The sequence below is a fragment of the Glycine soja genome, chromosome 5 (genome assembly GCF_004193775.1).
Source record: "Glycine soja cultivar W05 chromosome 5, ASM419377v2, whole genome shotgun sequence".
Classification (NCBI taxonomy): Eukaryota; Viridiplantae; Streptophyta; class Magnoliopsida; order Fabales; family Fabaceae; genus Glycine; species Glycine soja.
This window is the reverse complement of record NC_041006.1, coordinates 40,130,649-40,153,284: the sequence shown is the minus strand read 5'-3', so window position 1 is coordinate 40,153,284 and position 22,636 is coordinate 40,130,649. Positions and strand designations below refer to the sequence as shown.

The following is a 22,636-nucleotide window of genomic DNA, read 5'->3' as shown; positions in this document are numbered from 1 at the left end:
AATAAAATAAATAATGTCTTAACAAAAAAAATCCAAACAATAAATCTAAAATATGAAACTTAAACATCTCCAACAACAAATGATTTCATATTTGAAGTAGCTTGAGTTTTCTCCATCTCCATATCTTTATATTCTTTTCCTAAAACTCAAAATGATAATAAATATTAGAATCAACTTAAGTTAAATGATTAAAAGACAACAATTATTACACATTATTTACCTTGCTCGTCAAATCCTAGTAACCAATTTTTAGTACATATCAAGGCTTGCACATTATCACCAAGAAGTCTACTTCGATATTTGTTAAGCACCCGTGAGTCAATACTAAATGCCGATTTGGAAGCTATAGTTATAATTTAGATGCTCAAAATATCATAAGTCAACAATGAAAGATTTGGATTAAGCGAGATTTTAAGATGTTGTAGTTGGTGAAATTCTTAAACCATGAATTAAGCAAGCTTACGGGCAATCCGCAGGTCAAACCCGCACAGTCCACGAGTTAAGCGGGACGGACCCAAAAATATTACATAACCATGGACTATTTAAAAAAATAGATCCGCTATCCGCGCGAAGGGTGAGCCCCGCGAACCAGTCCATGAACTTAGATCCATTTACCCATCCTAAAAAATAATGGATGTAAACCTTATCCTTTCATCAAAGATCCCATATTTTAATTATTAAGCTAGCTGTTGATGACACTTTTTCTTCTTTCATTAATGACATATGCAAACCATAGGTGAGAATTTCAAACTTCTTGAAAGAGCCATCATAACTCTCCCATACCACGACGAGCTACCCTGTATCTGGTAGATGGAAACATTTTAAACTTGTTTTTGATAGATTACCACATGAAAAGTAACTAGGAAATTATTCAATAATTATTTAATTTTTGCTCGCATCAGAGAAAATAAAAACATAAAGAAAGGACGAAAGCTTTTCTTCGTATTTTCTTCGTATTTTTTTATAGAAACATTTTTTTTCTTCGTATTTTTTTTTTGTGGCTACAAGAGATAAAAATATTTTTTTTCTTCATACGATAAATATTCAGGAAAAGAGTTTTGATATTTATAATAATTTGATTTGAATTGATTTGCTTAAAAAAACAACAAACTCAACCTAATCCTATTGTGTTTTATTGGGTTAGATCTTAAAATAGATCAAATACAACTCAATCTGAATCACTTGTATTCTTAATCAGATTGAATTATAATTAAATTTTATAAAAAATTATAGTAATTGAATTGAATGATTTTTTTACTTAAAAACTGATTTAATCCAATCCATAAATACCCTAGCTATTAGGCAATGTATTTCTTGCAAAATAATTAAATAACTTAGTTAGAGCAACGTATAAGAAAGAATAAAAAAAGTCAGGTACAGAGCCTAATGATAATAGGAGTCAGAATTATTTTTATTACGCGAGTGCATGTAAAACCAGAAGAATCACATGACCTATAAAGAGGTTGAAAAGGAAATGGGAGGACGCACTATAGAATACAATTGATCACGTGTGTGACTGAATGAACGAATACAAATGTTTTTAGTTAGGAAAAAGTCTTCTAAACGTATCGAATGGAGGGTTTTTTTCTCAGACTCAGGCAGTATTTTGTTGATTTGTGCACTCAGTCACGTACCATTCATCTGTTTGCCATTATCGCTACGCTATTCATGTGCTCAAAACATCAAATAAAATGATGACATAAACATTTTTTTTACTTACTTTCTACAACTTGGCCTATTTACAATTTAAATATGCATAATGCCATGATGGGCATTTTTTGTTTTTACAGGGATGTCGTATTCACTTTAACTCCCTAGAGTAATTTTTTTTCTTCTACGCACGCGAGTCCACCTGCCGCCATATGGTCAGGTATTCATAATTCGAGGATAATAATAATTTATGTATGATCTATCCTTAAAAAACGATATATGAGAATAATTTAAGTTATTTAAAAAAAAACATTTGCTAGTTTCAAAAACATGAAATCAGTAGAAGCAGTATCCTGTTCCCCTCATCCGGGGAAAGAATATTTTATTTTTAAATGTTTGAATAAAGTTTCATAATTTTTCCAAGATTTTAGTAAGGCTTTTTAATATTTTCATTCTATATTCTTTTAAGATATAATCTTCAAAAGAATCCAACTCACTTGGGCTGGTTGCACTTTGGTTTGATTCAATTTTTTCTATAGAAAAATTATTCTAATTAAACTTAAAACATGTGATTTGATTTGGTCCAATTTTTATTTAAAGTAGAATCTAAATCAAATCAAATTAATATTTTATAGTTTGGTTCAATTTGATTTTTATAATTTTTATTAAAATATTATTTCATTAAAATTGATATATTTTCTTTTCATATTTTAAATAAAATTTTATTAAATAAATTATTAATAACAATCTACGAAACTTATTAATATGTTAAACTTTTTACAATAAAAAATTGTAAAATTTCATCTATTTTAAACCAATCACATTTTTAAAAAATCATATGAAAAAAATAATATACATTATATAAATTTCGTATATATAACACAACAAAATATTGTAAAACTTAAGTAGTTTACACATAAAATACATATCAATAAAGTAATATAAGTATTGTGATTTGCTTCAATTTGGATCAGTTTCAAGAACACAAATCACAAATCAAACCAGTCCATTTGAGAAAAAAAATCATCCAAACAAATCTAAAAATAAAAATCAATTTCGTTTGATTTTTTATTTTTTTTGGAGCAATTTTTTATTTTTATTTTGAATCTGTTTAGATTTGAATACCCCTAAATCCACTTGTGTCCCGATGCCCTGAAAGTTTTGGTATTTGTTTGATATACACTCTTAATTAATATCTTTCTATTTGATATAAATATAGATGAATTAATTTGAACCATGAAGATCAACCTAGTAATGGACTAATGAAGAGTTTGAATAGTTTTAGAGGCAAACTTATGTTAAAGTGAAGGTGTTGTTGTGGAAATACACCTGCACTTTGAGAAAATTATAAGTATATATCTAAAGTTTTTTTTATTATGCCTCATATATATATATATATATATATATAAATCCATTATCTCCAATTTTTCACTCTATTTTCTAATTTTTTTAGTGGCTGATTTCTTTCTTATATTTGATTTCATTTTTAGCTCTTTAGGTACTTTACAATGGATATTTTATTCCATTTCACTTTCCATTCCGTTCTATTATATTACTATTTTATTTAAAATAAATTGACTTAGGGTCCCAAATTTTAGATTCAAACCTCAATATCATTATTATACATAAAAAGAAAATTAATTTGATTCTTTTTCTCAAATCAATAAATTTATTAAACTTTCTTTTGATGTTGGGATAATCAATTATCTTTAAAGTATAATTGATTGTGTTCATTCCGTATTTGCTTCATGTTATACGATCTTTTAACAAGTCTTTGATTTGAATGAAACTATATATGTCTCCCTAATAAGAATTAATGAATACTTCACACAAATAAATTGATTATAAAAAAAATGTTATATAATCTGATGCATCATAAGAATCATTATTGATTATTCATGTCCCAAATAAACAAACTTTTTTTATACATTCAAATCAACAAACTTGATTATTAAGAAGTTATAATTGATTATTGACTATGAGTTATGAAAGTTCATAATATAATTGAACATTTAATTAATTATCTTATTGGAATTTCCAATTTAAAAATAAGTCTCTTTTTTGGTTTTTAATAACATGATAGTTTCCTAAAATAGTTTTATTTTATTTAATTGCACCTCAAGGTTTCTGAAAAACAAGATAAGAAAACATTACCTTCTTTGAAAAACCTTTTGTACGTTCTTGTTCTTGTTAATTCCGTTCATCCAAACATGATTCATTTTTGTGAGATTTTAAGTGCTTTAATTTGTGTTATCACATTATTTGAATTACTCTTATTTGAAAATTCTTCACATATTCATTATATTTTTATTTTGAAAAATTTTCAAACAAAACTGACCTTCTTGAGTTTATTGGCTATTTGGATTATAGATATGCAAACAAATGTCAGCCATGTAAAACGGCAAAAAAGAAAAGGTTGAATATCAATAAAAAAATTCAAAAATAGTTTGCATGACAATAATTTGTGGTTATTGATTTGGTTAACCAACTTCTCAGAAAAAAGAAAAAGAAAAAGCAATTCTACAAAAGAGAGCTTAAAATGCAGGCTGAAGGTCGTATTAACCATTTAACATAGAGTATAGATTAGACGCTACCTCCAATTCCTAAAGCAGGGTACTAAGTACTAACGACCGTCTGCACTCGGCAGGTTTGAATCATGAGATTTCAATCAAAGTGAATCAAACCCTAAAATCAATGCCCTCCTTGAAACTGTTTTCTTCGGTAGAAAGGAAACTTGATTCTTACGGTGTAAAATATTCTAAAAGTTTTAAAATTTTAGTGAGTTTAACAGATGCCCTATCAGTAGTTCAGTATATAACAGATCTTACACCATCAACCAATAAAAAGTCATTATCTTAAGTATGATTATTTAGATAATTATTATAAAAATGAATAAATTTACGATATATATAAATAATGATATGAAAAAACCATTACACTGATATATTATTCATTCAATTTTACTTAAAAGTAAAAACTAAATAATAAAAACAGCGTCGAGCTGAGGTTGTGAAGGATAAGTACCACCAGCTACAGATAGTAACTTATCCCCCAAATAAGGTTTAAGGCTTTAAGCACATATGTTCATGGGTCACTCCAGCTAAAAAAGTTTAAGAAAAACCAACCAGAAGAGCTACCAAAAGGAGCTTAATTTTTACTGAACAAAACTAGAAAACTGTCACTGAAAAAAACAGCCCTACCGATGACCTAGTATCCTACCTTAAAACCACTGTACTTTATAGGACAAGGGAAGAATATCAACAATTTGCAGCTCACAGTGGATGACATTCAGACTTCTATTTGTGGTTGACAAAGGATTTCACTTCAGCATTAGATTGGTAACACTGTACAATATCTAAACCCTACACTCTACGAGAGTAGCAAAAGAAAATGTTATAAATTAGAATCCTAAAGTTAGGCTAGATACTTCGATTCGATGTAGAGTCTATTTCATTGTCAGCATGTCATACACAGTATTTGATATCTCCAATAACTGCTGCTCCATTTTATCCCTCGTAAATAATTCCAGGAACATTTCCTGTGAGAAAAATATTATACGATAATTATTAAACTGAAAAATATAAAAATTGAGAAAATATTATATACACACGTAATACTATTGACATCACCTGATACAATGTCAATGAATTGTCAAGGTCTGACTTTGCATTAACAGTCATAGAAGAATCAGGGGTCACATTAGGTTGATTTCCTTTATATTAGGCACCAACTCCGGCAAATTGCTATAATCATAAGAGAAAAAAATGCGAGGGCTACTGAAAGAAGAAAAGCAACATTTTTTCCTCCTTTATCTTTTTTGCCCTGAAAGGGAGCATGAAATGGTTTTAAAAAATATAATTTTACTTGTATTACCTATTCATGTTAGTCAGTTCTACACTGTGCAGCTGAGTTGGTAGGGATGAGTTCAGATCTTGAAGTACAACCTCTTGTGGAACATTAAGCAGCTCAGGATTCCCAAACCAAGGCGCAAGTTCTTTTCCCTGAATATTGTCTATGTTGGTGCTTTCTAGCCAATCCTCCCAACTTACCGGAGGATAACTTAAAGTGGTGTCTTCTCTCAATTTCCGCACATCACTCAATTTATTGGTTATTTCCATTAGCTGTTGCTCAACTTTAGTTTTCCAAATCAACATGTTTTCATGCATGCCTGTCAATATGTAAAGCTACAGTAATCCATATAATACATTCAACATAAATGAATCCCATTAAGGCCTAGTTTGTTATCGTGGAAAACAGAAGATTATAGAAAGGATTTGAGAGAAATAGAAGAGGAGAAAATATTAAAAGTTTTTATTACTTGAGAAACTTTTTGTTTTGATTTTTTTTTATTCACTTACAAATGATAGCGTCTTTCTCTTATAGGAAACTTTTAGATACATCAAGAAAGTTTTCACATATTCTAAAGAAGAGTTTTACACACTTTTTTTAATTATTTAATTCTACATACTTCTTTAATTAAATATTACTTTTATTTATTTTTACACTTTTCTAAAAATTCTTTAAAGTAATAGCACAAACTTAATGAACGAAACACCCGATTAACTTACACGCTGCTTAGTCATAGCTTTCCAATTGGCAACTTTTCTGTGTCTCCAGTCAAGAAATATAAAAAATAAAAGTTCATAAAGTTCTATTCGACACAACAAACCATTGAATTATTAAATTATTCACCTCCATCAAACACATTTCACTTTTTTCTTGCTTCTTGGAAATGAGCTCTTGCATGTCTCTGCAATGCAAATTAAGTTATTAAAATTGAACATATAATAGTAAGCGTACAAAATTATTTATGAAATTTGAGTTTCCAAGTTCAATACTTCTTCATCTGGGCCATTTCTATTTTAAGAATTTTCAGTTCACCAATATAATCAATATTCTCAGTAGGAACACCGCCAGCCCCAAATGTCGATGGTGGTATCCAGTAAGGGTCTTGCACCCCAGTCTCCTGGTGAATCTCATCCAAATTAGCACTCTCCAACCAATACTCCATGATTCCCATGGTGTTGAAACATCATCGGAACCGCTCAGTTCCTCCAGGTGCCACTTTACCATCAATGTGCTTCAGTAAGTGGTCTAATAGTCCAGTATCACCAATGTGTTTACGGGCAGCCATTCTTAGTGCAGGTCGGGTTAATTGGATTTTCAAAAGTTGCACCATCACCTTTTAAGACCTCCCACATGCTTTGCTATGCCAACTCATACCTACATTACATTACTGTCTCAACTTAATATATGTTAGAAGATAGTAACAAGTAACAACACAGAAAGAATATCATAAACTATTTACCTCTTAGCTGACCATCTGTCTCTGCTTTCACATTTCTTTGTTTTATGCGTGCCACTACTTTGCCTCGCACACATATCTGCTTTAATCTCTCTTAAGACAATTAAGGCTAAGGCGTTTTCTTTTCTTAAAATTTGGCATGAAGATAGGTTTAACTTTAATGATTTTTTCTTTATCTTTTGATCCCTCTACTGTAGGAATACTGGAAGAAAGTCTACTTCCATTTTCCTCATGCTGACCAATGAAACTGACTTGATGATAAACACCCAAATGACCCATCCCTGCAGCTCTTAGTTAAACTCTCTTAAGTTCTGTTGGTCCTTCACGACTTCTGTAAACTCAATCAGCTGCATTCCTGCATTAAAAAGCATTAAAATAACAATTCTTTTAATCATATATTCCAGAAAATATAAATCCAATATTTGCATCATGGCATTATCATTTAAAAGTTCAAGAAAAGAATCATGTGGAACCAAAATGCTTGGAGCAATTGCATTACCTTAGATGTGTAATATTATATCCAATGGAACACAGTAAGCCATATATTGTAATTATATATTTTTTAATGACTATATAATTTCACATTAAATTTTAAATTTCACTGATCAATTTGTATTTTGTTGTATGTAAAGTGTAATTGTCAAACTTTTTACAAATTTAGATATTAAGTCAAAATTTTCTTATTCTTTCAAAAATTAATTTGTTATTGATTTATACATTTAAGAATCAAAATAATCATATGCCAAAATACACGAATGACATAGGTTGAGACATATTCATACGTATGATGTGCAAAAATTAATTTGATAAAAAATTTAACCAAATCGATTTTGAATAATTTCAAATCTAAATAGTCAAATTATTTTAAATATCGATTTGGAATTGAATTGGTTTTTAAAAAACTAGGTTAAAGGTTGATTTTGAATCAATTATAAGAATTGAACTGATTTTTAATTGATTTTTAAATTATTTTTAAGATCGATTCAGACTTAATTGTCCCAATCGGTTGAAACTGAAACCGGTTTTGTAAAATGAATTTGATTAATCAATACTACTTTTGTACAACAGTACAATTTTTCTTTTCAATCCAGTTTGAGTGAAAAACGGTTCTGTCTCGGTTTCGAATTCGGTTTCAAACCGGTTCGACCGAACCAGTTTATTTGCACACCCTGGCGATACTGATCCGTCCCATGCACGCTTTTGGACACTATAATGACGATAACCCATTGAACTTCAACTTCTCAGACTCGCAGAAAAGGTCTTTCTTTTGATCAATGGAGGAAAGAGGAGAATGCTCTGCTTCAGCTTCAGCTTCAGCCAATCCCTCAGATGAAATCTGGGCCAAGCTTGGTAATAATCACTTTTCAGCTTCAATTTCTTTCTGGGAATCCACAATCACACTCGCATTTTACAGATACCAAATAAAGTTTCAAACTTGGGGCTTTGCATGTTTCCATTTCTTCCCCTCCCCTCCTTTATCGAATTTCACTTTATTTCTTTGAATTCTAAACGGAATCAGATGGTAGGGTGTAAAAGTTTTTTCTTTTTAGTTTAACGGCCAAGTTCACATTTTGTCGAATGATAAAGCTTTCATTTCATGCTAGCTTCCCGAATAGTTCCACTGATTAATTAGTCGTACATGGGCTGTAACAATTGGTAGTTGTGGATGTCATTTTGGGGCTTTGATTAATATAAATGAAGACGTTAAACGTGCTTCCCATTATCGGGGTATAAAACAAACTAACATTTATCGATTAAAAAAATATGGACGGAAAGAAGAGAGAGAGAAATGGAGAAAAAAATAAAGGAAAAGAGAGAAATCGGATGTATGATAATAATGACCCTAATTTAAAAGGTGCTGCTGTCTTCATGATGACAAGAACTTTGTAGGTTTGGATAGAAAAAGGAGTTGGACATATGTGTCTGTTAGATTGAAGTGGGTGGCAGGGAATGCAGAGGACAGTGATACAGCTGACTTTATACATTTCAAGGGGTTCTTGAGACTGTAATTTGAATGCTTTTTACAGGCATTGTTGTTTTAACTGTTGGTATCCGTGTGGTGTTCCCTTAAACATTAAAGTTTAAAATACATGGATGAACTTTCTTTGAAAATTTGTATGAAAAACACATCTGAGATTTGCATCCCAATTTTAAGGGGATGCCAAATTGACTCCTAGATATAAAGAATTGAGGGGATAAATTTAGTTTAAAGTTTGAAACTCCCTTAAGGCTCTTATTTTGGTCAAACTATTTCCTTCTTGCAGTTCTGTCAGATGAGAGATATTCAGATGTGCAGATAAGTTCAGATGAAAAAGTAATATCTTCAGAGATATCAGCTACTTCTAATGACAAACATAGCTGGTGCAAAATAGTAAGGAATCCTGATCTATGTTCAGCCACAATGGAAAACAAGAGGTGAAGTCTTGATAACTTAATAAATTTTAAGAAATTGAGTATATCATGCTCCCTATTAGCAAAGATAAATATTTGTGGTTTATTAGAAATTATTAGTTTGAGAAGAACAGAGAGCTATTACTTTTAAAACTAAAAAATGCAATCTCTATGGCCTTCTCACCCCATGTTTTTCATCTATTATTGGACAAATATCATTCAAAATTGCAGTTGGAGGAGATAAATTTCTTGATGATTGTTAGTTGGGGCAATCATATCAGTAAAATCAGTTCTGCTTTGTGAGGGTTGAAATCCCTAAAACTTGTTTCAGCTTGATGATGGTGAATGAATACTGATTACTTAAATAATTATTTTAAAATGTTTTTTACACCCCCCATTCTGGGTTGAAGTATTAGATGTTTATGTATCACTTCAAGAAGGGTGTTATCTCCTTTCCTTTTCATATTTTACTCCTTTTATTTTAATTCTTTTGTTTCTGGGTGTATCATGCATTCATGCTGTAGTCAAAATACAATACTTGTTGATGGGGTCAAGGTACACAGTGATGATACCATTGTCATTAAGGATGGAAGTCAAATTATCCCAGGTCCTGATAGAGAAGGTCAGAGTCTTTTAATATTTATGGCAGTGTAACAATTCCTATTATTAACAAGATATATGGAATAGAAAATTGTAAAATTGTGTTGTATGTCTATCATTCAGTTGTTACAGTTCCATAAAGTAGTATTGCCATTGTGCTATTGTCAATCCATTGATTTGTTTCAAGCAAAGTTGTATTGTTTGGTAGCATGTTATACTGTTTTCTTTAATAAGATTTAAACTTGGTTTCACAAAAGTGGTAATATTAATTGTTCAGCATGTTAAATTACTAAGTTAATAGAGGGCTTCAGGATGAAAAACAGGTGATTGATTGGTTATCATATTGACTTGGACAGTAATGTGGGCATAAACTATAACATATTTGTCCCTGTTTTAATCCTTACCCAAATAATCTTCCTAGCAAGTGGGAACTACTTGTCTCAATAGTATTATGCTTTCAGATAGTTAAATTATAATTGGCAGTATCAAATTTCAACTTGTGGCAGATTAACATGATTTTTGTGTCTTTTAATTATTGGTAAAGATCTTTATTGTAGTGTTGGACAAAACAAAATCTGAATGCTAATTATTTGGTTTTTTATACCATTTTTTAATATTTCTAAGCTGGTTATTAAAGTCTTTAATGCAATCTTTCTCTCTCTTCATGGCACTAGGATTTGTCAGCTACAAATTTCATATAATGTCTGGCCCAGATATCTGCCAGAGGCAGCTAAAGGTTGACAGTATCTAATTTGCTCTGCCTCCTGAATGTCTTCTTTAATACTGTTTTATGTGTAGCAATATTGATGACTTGACGGTGTTTATTTTCCAGATATGTGTAGATGTCAATCATGCAAAGTGTAGCATTTGCTTAAACTTATGGCATGATGTTGTTACTGTTGCTCCATGCCTTCATAACTTTTGGTATTGATAGTTTTTTCTCCCCCTTTTCTTAGTATTGTAGTTCTGTTTCAGTTCATTGACTTTTGCTTGAATTGCTATGTGGCATTATAGCAATGGTTGCTTCTCAGAGTGGCTAAGGAGATCAAAGGAAAGACACTCAGCCGTTCTTTGTCCTCAATGCAGAGCAGTTGTTCATTTTGCTGGGAAAAACCACTTTTTGCGTACCATTGCTGAGGTAAATTTAGCTGATTTGTAGAGATAGTCAAGCATGTTTAACTATTAATTGGAGTGTTTCTTGCTTATGGGTAGCTGCAAAAGAGGAGGAAAAGGATGATGTTGGGCATGGATTAGAAGATAGTTTGATACATAAAACAAAGTTTAAGCCTTATTCTCATGCATAATTCCTAGGATGACATGTCCAAATTATAGTTTTCTAAAGCTACCATGCTTGTATTTTTAACAGATTTACAAAATACTGATGAGACAGTTTTGTTTTATTTTTCTTGGGTGGGTGGGGGTGGGGGAGTGATGGAACATGAGTGTCATTGATTTTTTCTCTGCTATGATCTTCTGATTTTACTTAATTACAAGTCCCAAGCTTTGGGGTTCAATAGCCCCTTAGGCTCAGCTCTAAATGCGTGTACATCCTTAACCATGAAGGGGGAGGAACTTGTTCTGATTAAATTAATGTTAATCAGGTTTGATATGAGATATTTTGATCTCTAAAAGCTTCATCCGTTGACTTGTCTTAATCATAAATCTGTTTTATTTCTTTTGCCTTGACAAAATAGAAACTCTAGAGCTTTGCATATGCGATAACTTCTCAGCTTTTAACATGTGGGTTGTTGTTATCATAGATATAGATTTTACACACATTTTTAAATATTTTTATAACTGCTCATTGTTCATGACTAATGATGAATTCTTGAATGAAACTCAATCTACTCTACTTGGAGGAATGTTGGCATCGTTGATTACTGACATTAAGGATACCATCCAGGCATGATAGTTAATATTTGACTGTATTCATGGAAGATGAAATATTTTTCCCATAATTTTGATGAACTTCTAGTTCATACTTGTGATAGTTATTTTTCAGTTTGTTGTTGTACCTTTAGTTTGTTTGATCTATTGATTTTCTTCTCTCTTTTTACTTTTCAGTTTTTTCTAAATTGTTTCACTAAAGATATGTTCTCTTGCTATTGCCCAATGATGTGGATTATCCATGCAGTTGATCCACCTAGTGTTATAAGGCTTTGTTGTTTTCACTCAGTAGTTTTCTCTTTTTTAATATACATATAATTTTTTTTAGGATATGCTAAGGGCCGATTCTTCACTACAACGCTCACATGACGAAGTTGCACTTTTAGATACTTATGCATTAGTACGATCAAACCTGGTGAGTAAGATGATTCTTTTAGTGGTCAAAATCTTCTTCCCTTTGCAATGTTATGACATTCTTGTCCAACCTTACTGAATTTCTCACACACACACACACGTGATGCTATCCTAATGATCATTTGTGTCAAACTTGAAATGATTTAGGCATTCTTAAATATGTAATCTAATAATAGATAGGTTTATTAGGTTAAATCATTTGGTCCCTATGTCCCAAAACCCTAACTTTTGGTCCTTATCATATGTTCTCGACATGACATCGTAAGTTGAAAGTCAATGTGGCTAATGGAATCCCTGCATGGCACTAAAAATTGACAATTACGATAAATGATTCAACCATCCTTCGAACCATTGAAACCCTAACATGTTGTCCTGTTGCCTACCACCCATCATTTGAGTATTATGGTGCAAAATTAGAAAGTGATGAAGACGACCTGGAATGGGAGCTATTGGTTTGACCAGGAAACAAGTGAAATGAGTAGAAATCAAAGGGGTCGCTGGAGGCATGTGCTGTGAATGTGGAGGTAGGGTGAAGGTGTATACATCACGGACTTCTCAGAATCCTGATTGTAGATTCTTGAGGTGTCCAAACTATAGGGTATGTGATATTATGACAAGCAATGCGCATTACCAAGGCTATCTGAATTTTGGTTTTCATGGTTATTGATTCGAGTTTTAGTGTGTTGATACAGGAGGCATGGAGTTGTGGGTTTTTTTATTGGATGGAGGATCCAACCTCTGAAGGCACGGAGGAGAGATCATAGAAGGGCGACAAAGGCTGGTGGTGGCAGATCTGAGAAAAAGAAATTTGTTTTACCAGCTACTTTGGTGGTGGGGTTTGACAGTTATCGTTGTGGTGGTTGCTTCATTTGTAGTAAGATAGGTGGATTTGGAGGAAGAGAGTTGTGAAGAGGAATTTTGAAGTAGGTTTGAAAAATTAATGATATTTTGTAGTGATGTGTAAGTTGATGTTATGATGTAAGGATTGATTTGAAGTGTATCTGAATAGCTCTATAACTATATCTGATTTGGTGGATGCGGTGGTTCTGATTTATTGCTCTATAACTATGTCTGATTGTTAAAGAGTTCAAAAGATTCAATGATGGGTATCTGAATTGCTTAATGACCAACAATAAGCAAGACTTAAATGGCCAACATTTTAAAAACTTGATCCATCCTTTCATTTGTGAATAAAAGTAGCATTAGATAAACAGCACCGTACAAAAATATAGCAAAGTGAATAAAATAAAACAGATTATTGAGTTTTTAAGTAGTATGAAATTATGCAGATTTAATCTATTTTGTTTTAACAGTTGTATTGGTGAAGTTTGCTTTTTTAAAAAAGTGATTAATGGTGTAATTTTACGAAGTTTAGTTAATTCTATCCCATATCTGTGTCTGTATTTTGACGTCGAGGTGTAATAAAACATCCTGTCCTTGCCATGCAATTTTATTGAAAGTTGGTTGGATTGTGATTAAGTTCATATGCCAGACTCTTATATCTAACCCTATAATACCTTTGTTTTTTGGGATTTTATTATCTTGTTTCATGGTTCTGTTGTTAGATATTGTGTGTTTATATTCTTCTTCTTTTTCACGTGTGTTTTTACTATTAGGTCATTGGATCTGGAAAGAAGAATCGAAAGAGGGCCTACACACCACTGGATGATCAAAGTGATGGCACATACCATCAGTGCCAACAGTGTGGTAATAAGAATACAGCTCCGATCTGTAATAATGTCCCTTGGACAATGCAATCTATGTAGCACAACATTTCCCTTTCAATCTCCTTAGTTTGCATTGCTAATTATTCATGGTGTTCAATTATCAGTTATGCTGTCCATAAGAATATCATGCTTGTAGTCTGTGCTGACCTGCATAAAAGAGATTTTTATTATTTTCTTTTGTGCTATGTTTGGACCTATGGTTCTCTCTTTATGTGTAGTTAGCAAATGCTCTAGTAATGTCATTAATGTGTACTTACATTTCAATGAATCTTACGGTGTGGTGGGAAGGAAAGAAATAGGTGAGAAATAGAGTAAATGGAAATAAGGCTGTTTGGTTTAAGAGAAGAAATAAAAATTATTTTTAAAACCAATTTTTGAGTTAAAAAATCGATTATGAGAAACTGATAATCTGATTATGAACAATTCATAATTGATTAGTCCATCATTGGAAAACTAATGATTTTACTTAAAATCAACCATTGATACTCAATTATTGGTGACTGGAAACGAGTTTACTGCTGAATTTCTGTGTAAATAAGTGGAGAAATTAAAAGGTGTGGGACCCACCCCTTTTAATTTTCTCATCCCCTATTTCCACTCTACCAAACACATCCTCTTTTCTATTTCCCATCTATTTCAACTCCCTCTTCTTTATTGTTCCTCTATTTCACTCCTACCAAACACACCTTTAGAAAATAATTCCAAATATAGATAGGAATAGGATGCTCCAGAATGTTGAAGGCATATTTTTTTTTCCAGAAGCTTCTCTTTTTGAAATGACTTATTGAGCTGATATGTTATTTAGATTTAGTTACTTTTTTTGTCTTTCTTTTTGTGAGTTGACCCTAGACCTGAAAATGGATTTGAGTTTTGTTTGCTTGGGTACTTCCCATTAGCTACTGTGATTATGCTCTTTGAATTTCATGACAAGATGCATCACATGTCATAAAATGAAGAAAAATAAAATGTAACTTCTTTCTTTGTCTCATCATACTCAATGAGCACATTACTTGTAATTTTTAGTTACTGAAGTTGCTGGGTTTCGTTGCAAATATGACACTGTTCATCTTCAATGTCAAGCATGTGGAGGAATGATGCCTTCCCGCACTGGTTTTGGCATTCCTCAGTATTGTAAGTTGTCATGTTTGATTTAGTCAATGGCACTGTCAAATTTATGTTTCTGTTTTTTGATGAATGGCTTTTGAGTTTTGATTATGGTCAAGATATTTTATGCTAGCTTGTAGCAATGTGGTACCTTGTATGTTATTCAAATTCATGCAGATGAACTGAAGTATTTTATTTATGGTGGGTTTTTTTTTTTTTTGTCTTAGTCCTCTGGTTCATCAGGGAAAAGGGACCCTGACTAATCCGGGATGGGGTTTGATATTTACATAATTACATTCATTGATAATGTCAGATAATTCATGTTTTTCTTTTATCATAGGTTCAGGATGTGATAGATCATTCTGTGGAGCTTACTGGCATGCTCTAGGGGTAACTGGGAATGGCTCTTACCCTGTCTGCTCCCAGGATACTTTAAGACCTGTATGTATTATTGTTCATCACAATTGTTAATTTTAATGAATGTTTCTTTCTGGAAAGCTCTTATGTTTTTGTGTAATTATTATTGTTCCATTACAGGGTGGATATTTTTATCAATTTCCATCATCCAGTTAACTGTGCAACACAATGTTTCCTTGCTTGGTTCTTTTCTGCCTAGTGAATTAAAGGCTGTGGATATGTTTTAAAGGTCACTTAGTCATTATCTTAGTCCTTTTTTTTTCAGATCTCAGATCACTCTATTTCAAGAATTCCATTGTTAGCACATGAAAAGAATCTCCATGAACAGAATGTATGGGCTTTCTGATCCCTACATTTTTATTATTTTTAGTCTGTTTTAGCTTACTTTGGTTACTAAGATATTATCATTTGTGGTTTGTGGTTTTCTAGATCACTGATAGTTGCATTAGACAAATGGGGAGGACATTGCCGGATGTGATATCAGAGTGGATAGCAAAGTTTGAAAACAGAGAAATTGGTAAAGTGATAAATTTGCCTTCCTTGTAATGGTTAATGAGAACCATTCTTCTTTACAGGTCCCTTGTTGCCTTGTTTCAGAAGCATTGTTAGCAGATATTTTTTACTAATATTTACAAAATGTCGCAAGGTTCAGTGTGATACTGAATAATTGCTGCAAGAGGACTGTATTCCTCAGGGAGACCTTCAAGAATATCATTTATGTGGTCACAATGAGAAACAGTATCTTCTCTGGACAAAAGGATATCAGCGACAGCTTGAATCCTTGCCAGATTCTGCAACTGTGTGATCTCTCTTTTTGTAATGGATTTTAACTCAGTGAAATTGATGAGATTGTGCACACTCATCTGAGAGTGAAAGAATTTGTGGATTTCTTGCCAAACCTGCCACGAGTGCACACAATGAACAACCCTAGGAAGAACCATCTCTGACAGCATTGACAGAAACCATGTAAACAGCAATAAATCTTGCTGTTCCCAATCTGAATAAGCTGGATTAATTACATCAGCATCACAACCTTGCTTTGTAAGATACCTAGAAGGAATAGTAGGGTCAATTAAGAATTCAAGAAACGATGAAGTTTGTGACCACAAACCGTGACAGAATTTTTTTGGAATCAAGCTTGATTGAGATTTGATGAGAAGCCATGACTTGGACTGATTACAAGCTCATGATACCATAATAGAATTCAGAGGGACAGAAAACTGAACTGTGAAACTTTCATTAATTTGAATGTACAAAAGAACCGGATATATATAGCTGTACAATGTGACTCACTGCTGAGTCAGCAACTAACTAATCAGTGACAGTAACAGAATTATAACATAATATAACACCAATGAATTTGCAGTGAAATGAAATTAAAATGAAAAATTTATTGAAAATATATCAACTGAAAATGAAAAAACAAACCAAACACACCCTAAGGTTTCTGTTTTACATTAACTTGCATGTACAATGCAAATTTTCAGTCTAGCAGTAAATTTTGCAAAATATTTTTAAAATTTAGTCATTGTTGTAAATTGATCTGATGTACACTGACTATGTCAACAGATCTTTACTTACACATTCATTGGTCTCCTTTTTCTCTTGGCAGATAGAAGGCGGATGATGCTGAATCATGCTGAGATGATTACTGCTCGAACTTTTGTATGCCAGTAAGCTTTGCCCTGAAAGTGTAATTATCTAAATGTTGTAACAGGTTCAGTCCCAGATTTTTTAGTTATTCAAACAATAAGTTTTATAGCATTCTGTGTAATGTGATACTGATACCTTCACAAAAAAATTTCACAATTCAAGTGGATGCACACTGAGGCTATTACTGTATAATTCCAGCTCTTTCCCATTACTTGCTAAGTTACATGTTATTTTTGGTTTGAAAATGTGGTCCTGCTCCTGGATTACTGCTGTAAATTAATGGAATAACAATTGAAAGTAGCAATTTAGGCTAAAATATAGGGTGTCTATGCAAGCGGTTGGAATTCTCCTTTGAGCTTATTTTCATTTAGCTGTCTTTTTTAAGGATATATTTTATTGTCACTGATCTGTACCTCATCAATTTGTGTTAGTATATCATATATTCCAAGTTTGTGTTGTTTTTTATATGCTAGTTCTCAATATACATCACGTACAAGCATTACATTTTTTTGGGGCGGGTGGGGGAATTTACAAGGAAATACGTTGGAGTAATTTATTTTGTTGTAATCTCTTGCATTTGCTTGTGCAGTCTTTTCTTTTTAGTCTTTGGACTCTTACCACTTTTAAAATCAACTTTCTAAATATAATGACCAATCAGCTTCTTTAGTGGTTTCCAGAATTCTATTTTAAAAAATAACTTTTGATTGCAGTGTCAAAAGGTGGTGTATAATCCACAAAACACACAAGTTCACACTTCACATGAACTAAGTTTTTACCGTGTACAGTCTTCTTTTTTGGCCGTTAGCCTTTAAATGTTGACTAAACTTTTACGAATCTATTTGAAGATATCAACACCTTGAGCTGGTTGCTACTCTAATGGCAAATAAAAACCGGTTGACTATAGTATAATATAGAATTAAGTCTCTAAGTGTCATTTCAACATTTTCATATTCATAATGCATTCTTGTAATCATGCAGGGATTGTTACCACAAGTTGGTGTCATTTCTCCTGTATTGGTTTCGCCTCTCTATACCCAAACATGTAAGTACCTTCATCTCAAAGCATTATGCTAATGAACAGATTCTAGCTCTACTAAAACTATTTATTGGTTTGTTTTTCTGTTGCTCAGTGCTCTGTACTCTTTAGTAATGGATTAAATTTCACTTGTTGCAAATATTAGGTGAAAAAATGGCACACCAATTCTTTTTTATAGGTTGAAATTCATGACTAACAATGATCTTACTTTCTATGTATACTTTTATTTAGTAGGTTCAGCGTGAATTTTAACCGATAACAAAGAAAGTATTTGAATTTGGAATGGTGTCTTGTTCAATATGTTGCTAGCATTCTCCATGTTGCTTGGTTTCTGAATTTAGTAGGGCATGTAAGAAACCAATTGCATGTCTAATTACTGATTTTTTTGTGATACTTTTAATTTTTATTTTGAACTTTGTCTGCAAAGTTGATCAACCCTTGTGTTTTTGTTTCTGTGTATCTACGAAAAGCTTCTTCCACCAGATGAATCAGCAAGAGAAGATTGCTGGTATGGATATGCATGTCGGACGCAGCACCGGAGTCAAGAGCATGCTCAGAAAAGGAATCATGTGTGCCGTCCAACAAGAGGCTCAAACATGTGACTATTGTAAACATTTTTCTTTCAAGTAGAATCTGTGTTCTTAATCTTGTCCTTTTTACAAAAACAAAAGTGCTGTGTCAATTGGGTTTTTTTTTTTATTATCTTGTTGGTTGCTACGAATGCCTGGATTCAAAGCAGTTCAAAATTATGAAAACTGATTATTCGTCATTTAAAAAAAATTCTAAACCAAGGATGTATTTGGTATGCTAATAGGACTTAATGGAGGAAATTTTAAACTTAAAAGGTAAGATTTTCCACAGAGTGAATGATGGGGTAAATTTTAACTCCCTTAAAAATGAAAAATGTTCGGTTAAGATTCTCACTAATTTAAAGGAAATTTTAACTCCTTGGATTCGTAAGACCTCATGTCGAGTGAAGCAACTTAAGCTTTACACACGTAGATTTGTGATCCTTTTTCTATGGAGTAAGTTTTTAATTAATCCTTGACAACTATGTTAAAAATTATATAAGTCAATCTATAACATGCTCAAATACTTTTTTAACATATACTTTATTATTAGTTAAAATAGGAGAAAAACTCATTAAATAATAAGTAAAGCCTAAAAATGATTTTTATAAAAATTTAGCCAATAATAGAGAAGTACTTAAAAAACATGTGTTAGAAATATTTATATAATATTGGAAACTTAGTATCATGTTCTAGTAATATCATGTAATAATAATTATAACTTGATGAAATTATCGCAAATGTCTTCAATAACTTTTTTTAAACATAAGGAATTTTTTACCTATAAGAATCAAACTTAAGTAACATGGAGTTTGTATATTACTTAATAAATTGAGTTAGATAAGGTTAACTTCATATAACAAATATAGTCTAAATAAAAGAATAAAAAATTAGGGCAATGAACTAATCTAATCCAAGGTTAAACTGAATTAAGATTTATACCTTTTTTTTTAAAACTCAACCACATTATTAATAACTCTCTACCTATCATTTTAGGGATTACAATTAAAACACAAATTAACAAGGGGGAAATGTTTTTTTTCCCCTAATAAGTTGCAATTTTAAAATATTTTTTATAACTCGTTTTGTTTCTATCTAAGACACCATTCATCTTATTCGAGACATCTTTTTATTCTGTTGTCTATTCTTTTTTTATTCTTTTGAAACTTTTTTATTCATTCTTGTCTCTTCTAATTGTAAAGAAATTTGTAGAAAGAATTGGATTTAAATGTAAGTACAAATGTGTCATTTAGATGGAATAAACACTATGAATTGAGCTAGCTTAATAGGTTTATTTGCTTAATATACTAATAATTACTAATTATCAATTAATATGTATCTTAAGAAATGTAGGAGCAGCTACAGCCGAGACATAAGCTAAAGATGACAAATCATAAACATAGAGTTAAGAATTGCCATGACATGGGTCAAACTAGTTTTAATAATCAATTTGGTTTTTCAAATTATTTTAAATGGTTTAATTTGATGTTTTAATTTTTTTAGAAAGTTTAATTTGATTCTTAAGTTTTTTAAAATGAATTAATTTATCCTTAAAATTATTTTAAATTGTTCAATTTCATCATCAAATTCTTAAAAATTTGAAAATCAAATTAATTTATTTTTAAGAATTTAATAATTAAATTGATTTTTTTTTAATTTAAAAACCAAATTGATAATTAAGAGGCGAATCTAACACATAGTAGTAGTAGAGTTCCAAACTTGGAAGGCTCACGTGGAGATGAAAACGAAATAGTTAGGGGAATCACGTGGGCTTTTCTTTACTCCTAAACCTTCTGGAACACTTATTGATGCACTTCATTTGAGACACGACCATATATATAGAATGAATATAGTACACTAATTCAAACATATCCATATAAAATCTGTTAAAAACTACTCCAAATATTTTCAAAGTCGCCAACTTTAGTAGCGAAGCTTGTGCTAATGTGATAAATAAAAATAACTATTTTCAAAATGACCACTTTTGAACAGTAATTTGTAATTTTGCATCAAGTTGGTCAATCAGCCCTTCCTTTAGAACGTGTTTTGTTTTAACGTGTTTGTACTTTGCGATGAAGCAGTTGAACGTGACTGTAACAAATTGTTGTGATTCTTTTTGTTTATGTAATAAAGGATAAAATTGTTTGATTCACACCATAAACCCAACACCCACATATTCTGTTATGTGTTGTGTCTGCTGCTGCTCCTAGAGGCTTCACCCTTCACCAAACTCTTCTCTTTTCTCTTCAATCACGCACGCCCTTCTCACTCATTTTCCAGTTCACTTTCTGATATTTTAGGTGGTTGCAAGACATACATGCATGCATAACCATATTCCTTTCTGATATTGTCACACTCTATCCTACGTGTAAATAATAATTCATTTTATTTTACTTATCATTTAAGATTATACACTTTTTTTAATAAAAAAAAAGGCAACTTAAATATAGTTTTATAGATATTTTGTTATTGTTAAAAAATTAGAATTAAAGTAATCCATGCAATAAAAAAATTTCTATTAAATGCTATTGTAGAATATTGAAGTTAAATTTCAATTCAAATTAGAGAATAACACTAACTTCATCTAATTTTTTTCCTTTATAAAATATTTAATCGTATTACAGATAAAACAAACTTATTTAATTAAAGTCAATAATTTTCTGTAAATGACTAAATATATATTGTATGGTTGTAACTATACATTTATTATTTAGTTTTTTATTGCAAAAGAATTCATATCATTTCATTAATAAGTTTGCGGACTAGTATAGAATCATCAAGAAATCCATCCTTGCAATAGAATGAGAGACTTGATTTGTTTGTGGATCAAACTCACTAAAGAGTTGTTTATAAGACTAAGATGATGTTTACAAGAAGTCAAGATGAGCCCTATAGTTGATGGAATGGAGCAAATCATGCACGTGCTTGCGGTCAATTTCGAAGATAACATTGCTGAGATCTTTATCGACGATCCATTTGATGGCAACTAGCAAAGCTGATGCTTCCATCTCTGCTACAGGGACTGCGCCTATATGAACTGAAGATCTAGCAGTAATGAGTTTCTGAGGACCGCACCCATACCATAAAGAGTAAAGACAGTGATGCAGGCCTTTCCATATTCTTCAATATTTTCACATTTCACCTTCTCCATATACATACAACAAAGAGTGGATACAAAATTAACTTGTTGTCAAAGTTGGTTTAGTTTTCTCATATTGATATTTTATATTCCCTTGATTGTATTAGACCCATGTTATTGTGCAGGGGATGTATAATTCTGCCATTCTTCTATTCAAGTTACCCTCGTTAATAATGTTTGATATATAAAAAATTGAAAAAAATTATAAGGTTACATTTAACCATTATAATAAAAATTGAATTTTGTTTGCTTTGTGTTCAAAAACCCAAGTTCGCATTATATTCTTTAATGTGTAACAATAAAGATTTGCTTATTATACAAAACAATTAATAAAGAGTGCTTAAAATTGAACGCGTGAGAAATTTATTGTAGATCTTTACTAGCAACACTTTCTCTATTGAACATGTCAAATAAAAATAACATGTTTAAATGTGTGTGCAACATTAAAAAAAAAATGTAAATTCGCGACCAAGACAAAGAGAAAAGTTTATTAAAACTATTAAGGCGAAGATTCTGTATTGTTTTATATCTTCACCATTAACAACTAAAGAAATTGATGTACCAGGGCAAAGAAGAAACCCTTACACAATCAGCATGCGCAACAGTGTATTAAAACGAAAGCACCAAATTTCGTACGCCAAAATCGTACGCTTAAGACTAGTTGGTCAGTCAGTCATTGCTCATATTGAAATTGTTCATTATAAGCACTTGTAATTGATATAACATTAACATTTAAAATAAATG

General features: G+C 31.4%; 1 protein-coding gene and 1 pseudogene across 5 annotated transcripts; one reads left to right on the top strand and one right to left on the bottom strand.

The window, feature by feature from the left end:
- Nucleotides 1-5,095: 5,095 nt before the first annotated feature.
- LOC114411393 lies at nucleotides 5,096-7,235 on the bottom strand (annotated as a pseudogene).
- An 823-nt stretch (nucleotides 7,236-8,058) lies between these two features.
- On the top strand, nucleotides 8,059-18,975 carry LOC114413286 (E3 ubiquitin-protein ligase CHFR). Of its 5 annotated transcripts, none has more exons than XM_028377593.1 (15): nucleotides 8,059-8,305; nucleotides 9,220-9,370; nucleotides 9,871-9,968; nucleotides 10,621-10,682; nucleotides 10,779-10,870; nucleotides 10,961-11,084; nucleotides 12,162-12,248; nucleotides 13,864-13,954; nucleotides 14,998-15,105; nucleotides 15,419-15,519; nucleotides 15,761-15,826; nucleotides 15,925-16,012; nucleotides 17,108-17,160; nucleotides 18,127-18,190; nucleotides 18,416-18,607. In XM_028377593.1, exons 1-15 carry the CDS (start codon nucleotides 8,230-8,232, stop codon nucleotides 18,427-18,429), a joined length of 1,275 nt encoding a protein of 424 aa, XP_028233394.1. In that variant the 5' UTR covers nucleotides 8,059-8,229; the 3' UTR covers nucleotides 18,430-18,607. The 5 variants fall into 5 exon arrangements, with proteins under 5 accessions (XP_028233394.1, XP_028233393.1, XP_028233395.1 ...); XM_028377592.1 differs by lacking the exon at nucleotides 18,416-18,607 and adding an exon at nucleotides 18,655-18,975 and having other exon boundaries at nucleotides 8,061-8,305; XM_028377594.1 differs by having other exon boundaries at nucleotides 8,061-8,305; nucleotides 17,108-17,168; nucleotides 18,416-18,604.
- The last annotated feature ends 3,661 nt before the right edge of the window (nucleotides 18,976-22,636 follow it).

Coding starts and splice junctions, on each gene's coding strand:
- LOC114413286 (XM_028377591.1), top strand. CDS start 8,230: ATGGAGGAAAGAGGAGAATGCTCTGCTTCAGCTTCAGCTTCAGCCAAT. Junction 11,085..12,161: donor TTTTGCGTACCATTGCTGAG/GTAAATTTAGCT, acceptor AATTTTTTTTAG/GATATGCTAAGGGCCGATTC. Junction 16,013..17,107: donor GTTTGAAAACAGAGAAATTG/GTAAAGTGATAA, acceptor TTCTCTTGGCAG/ATAGAAGGCGGATGATGCTG.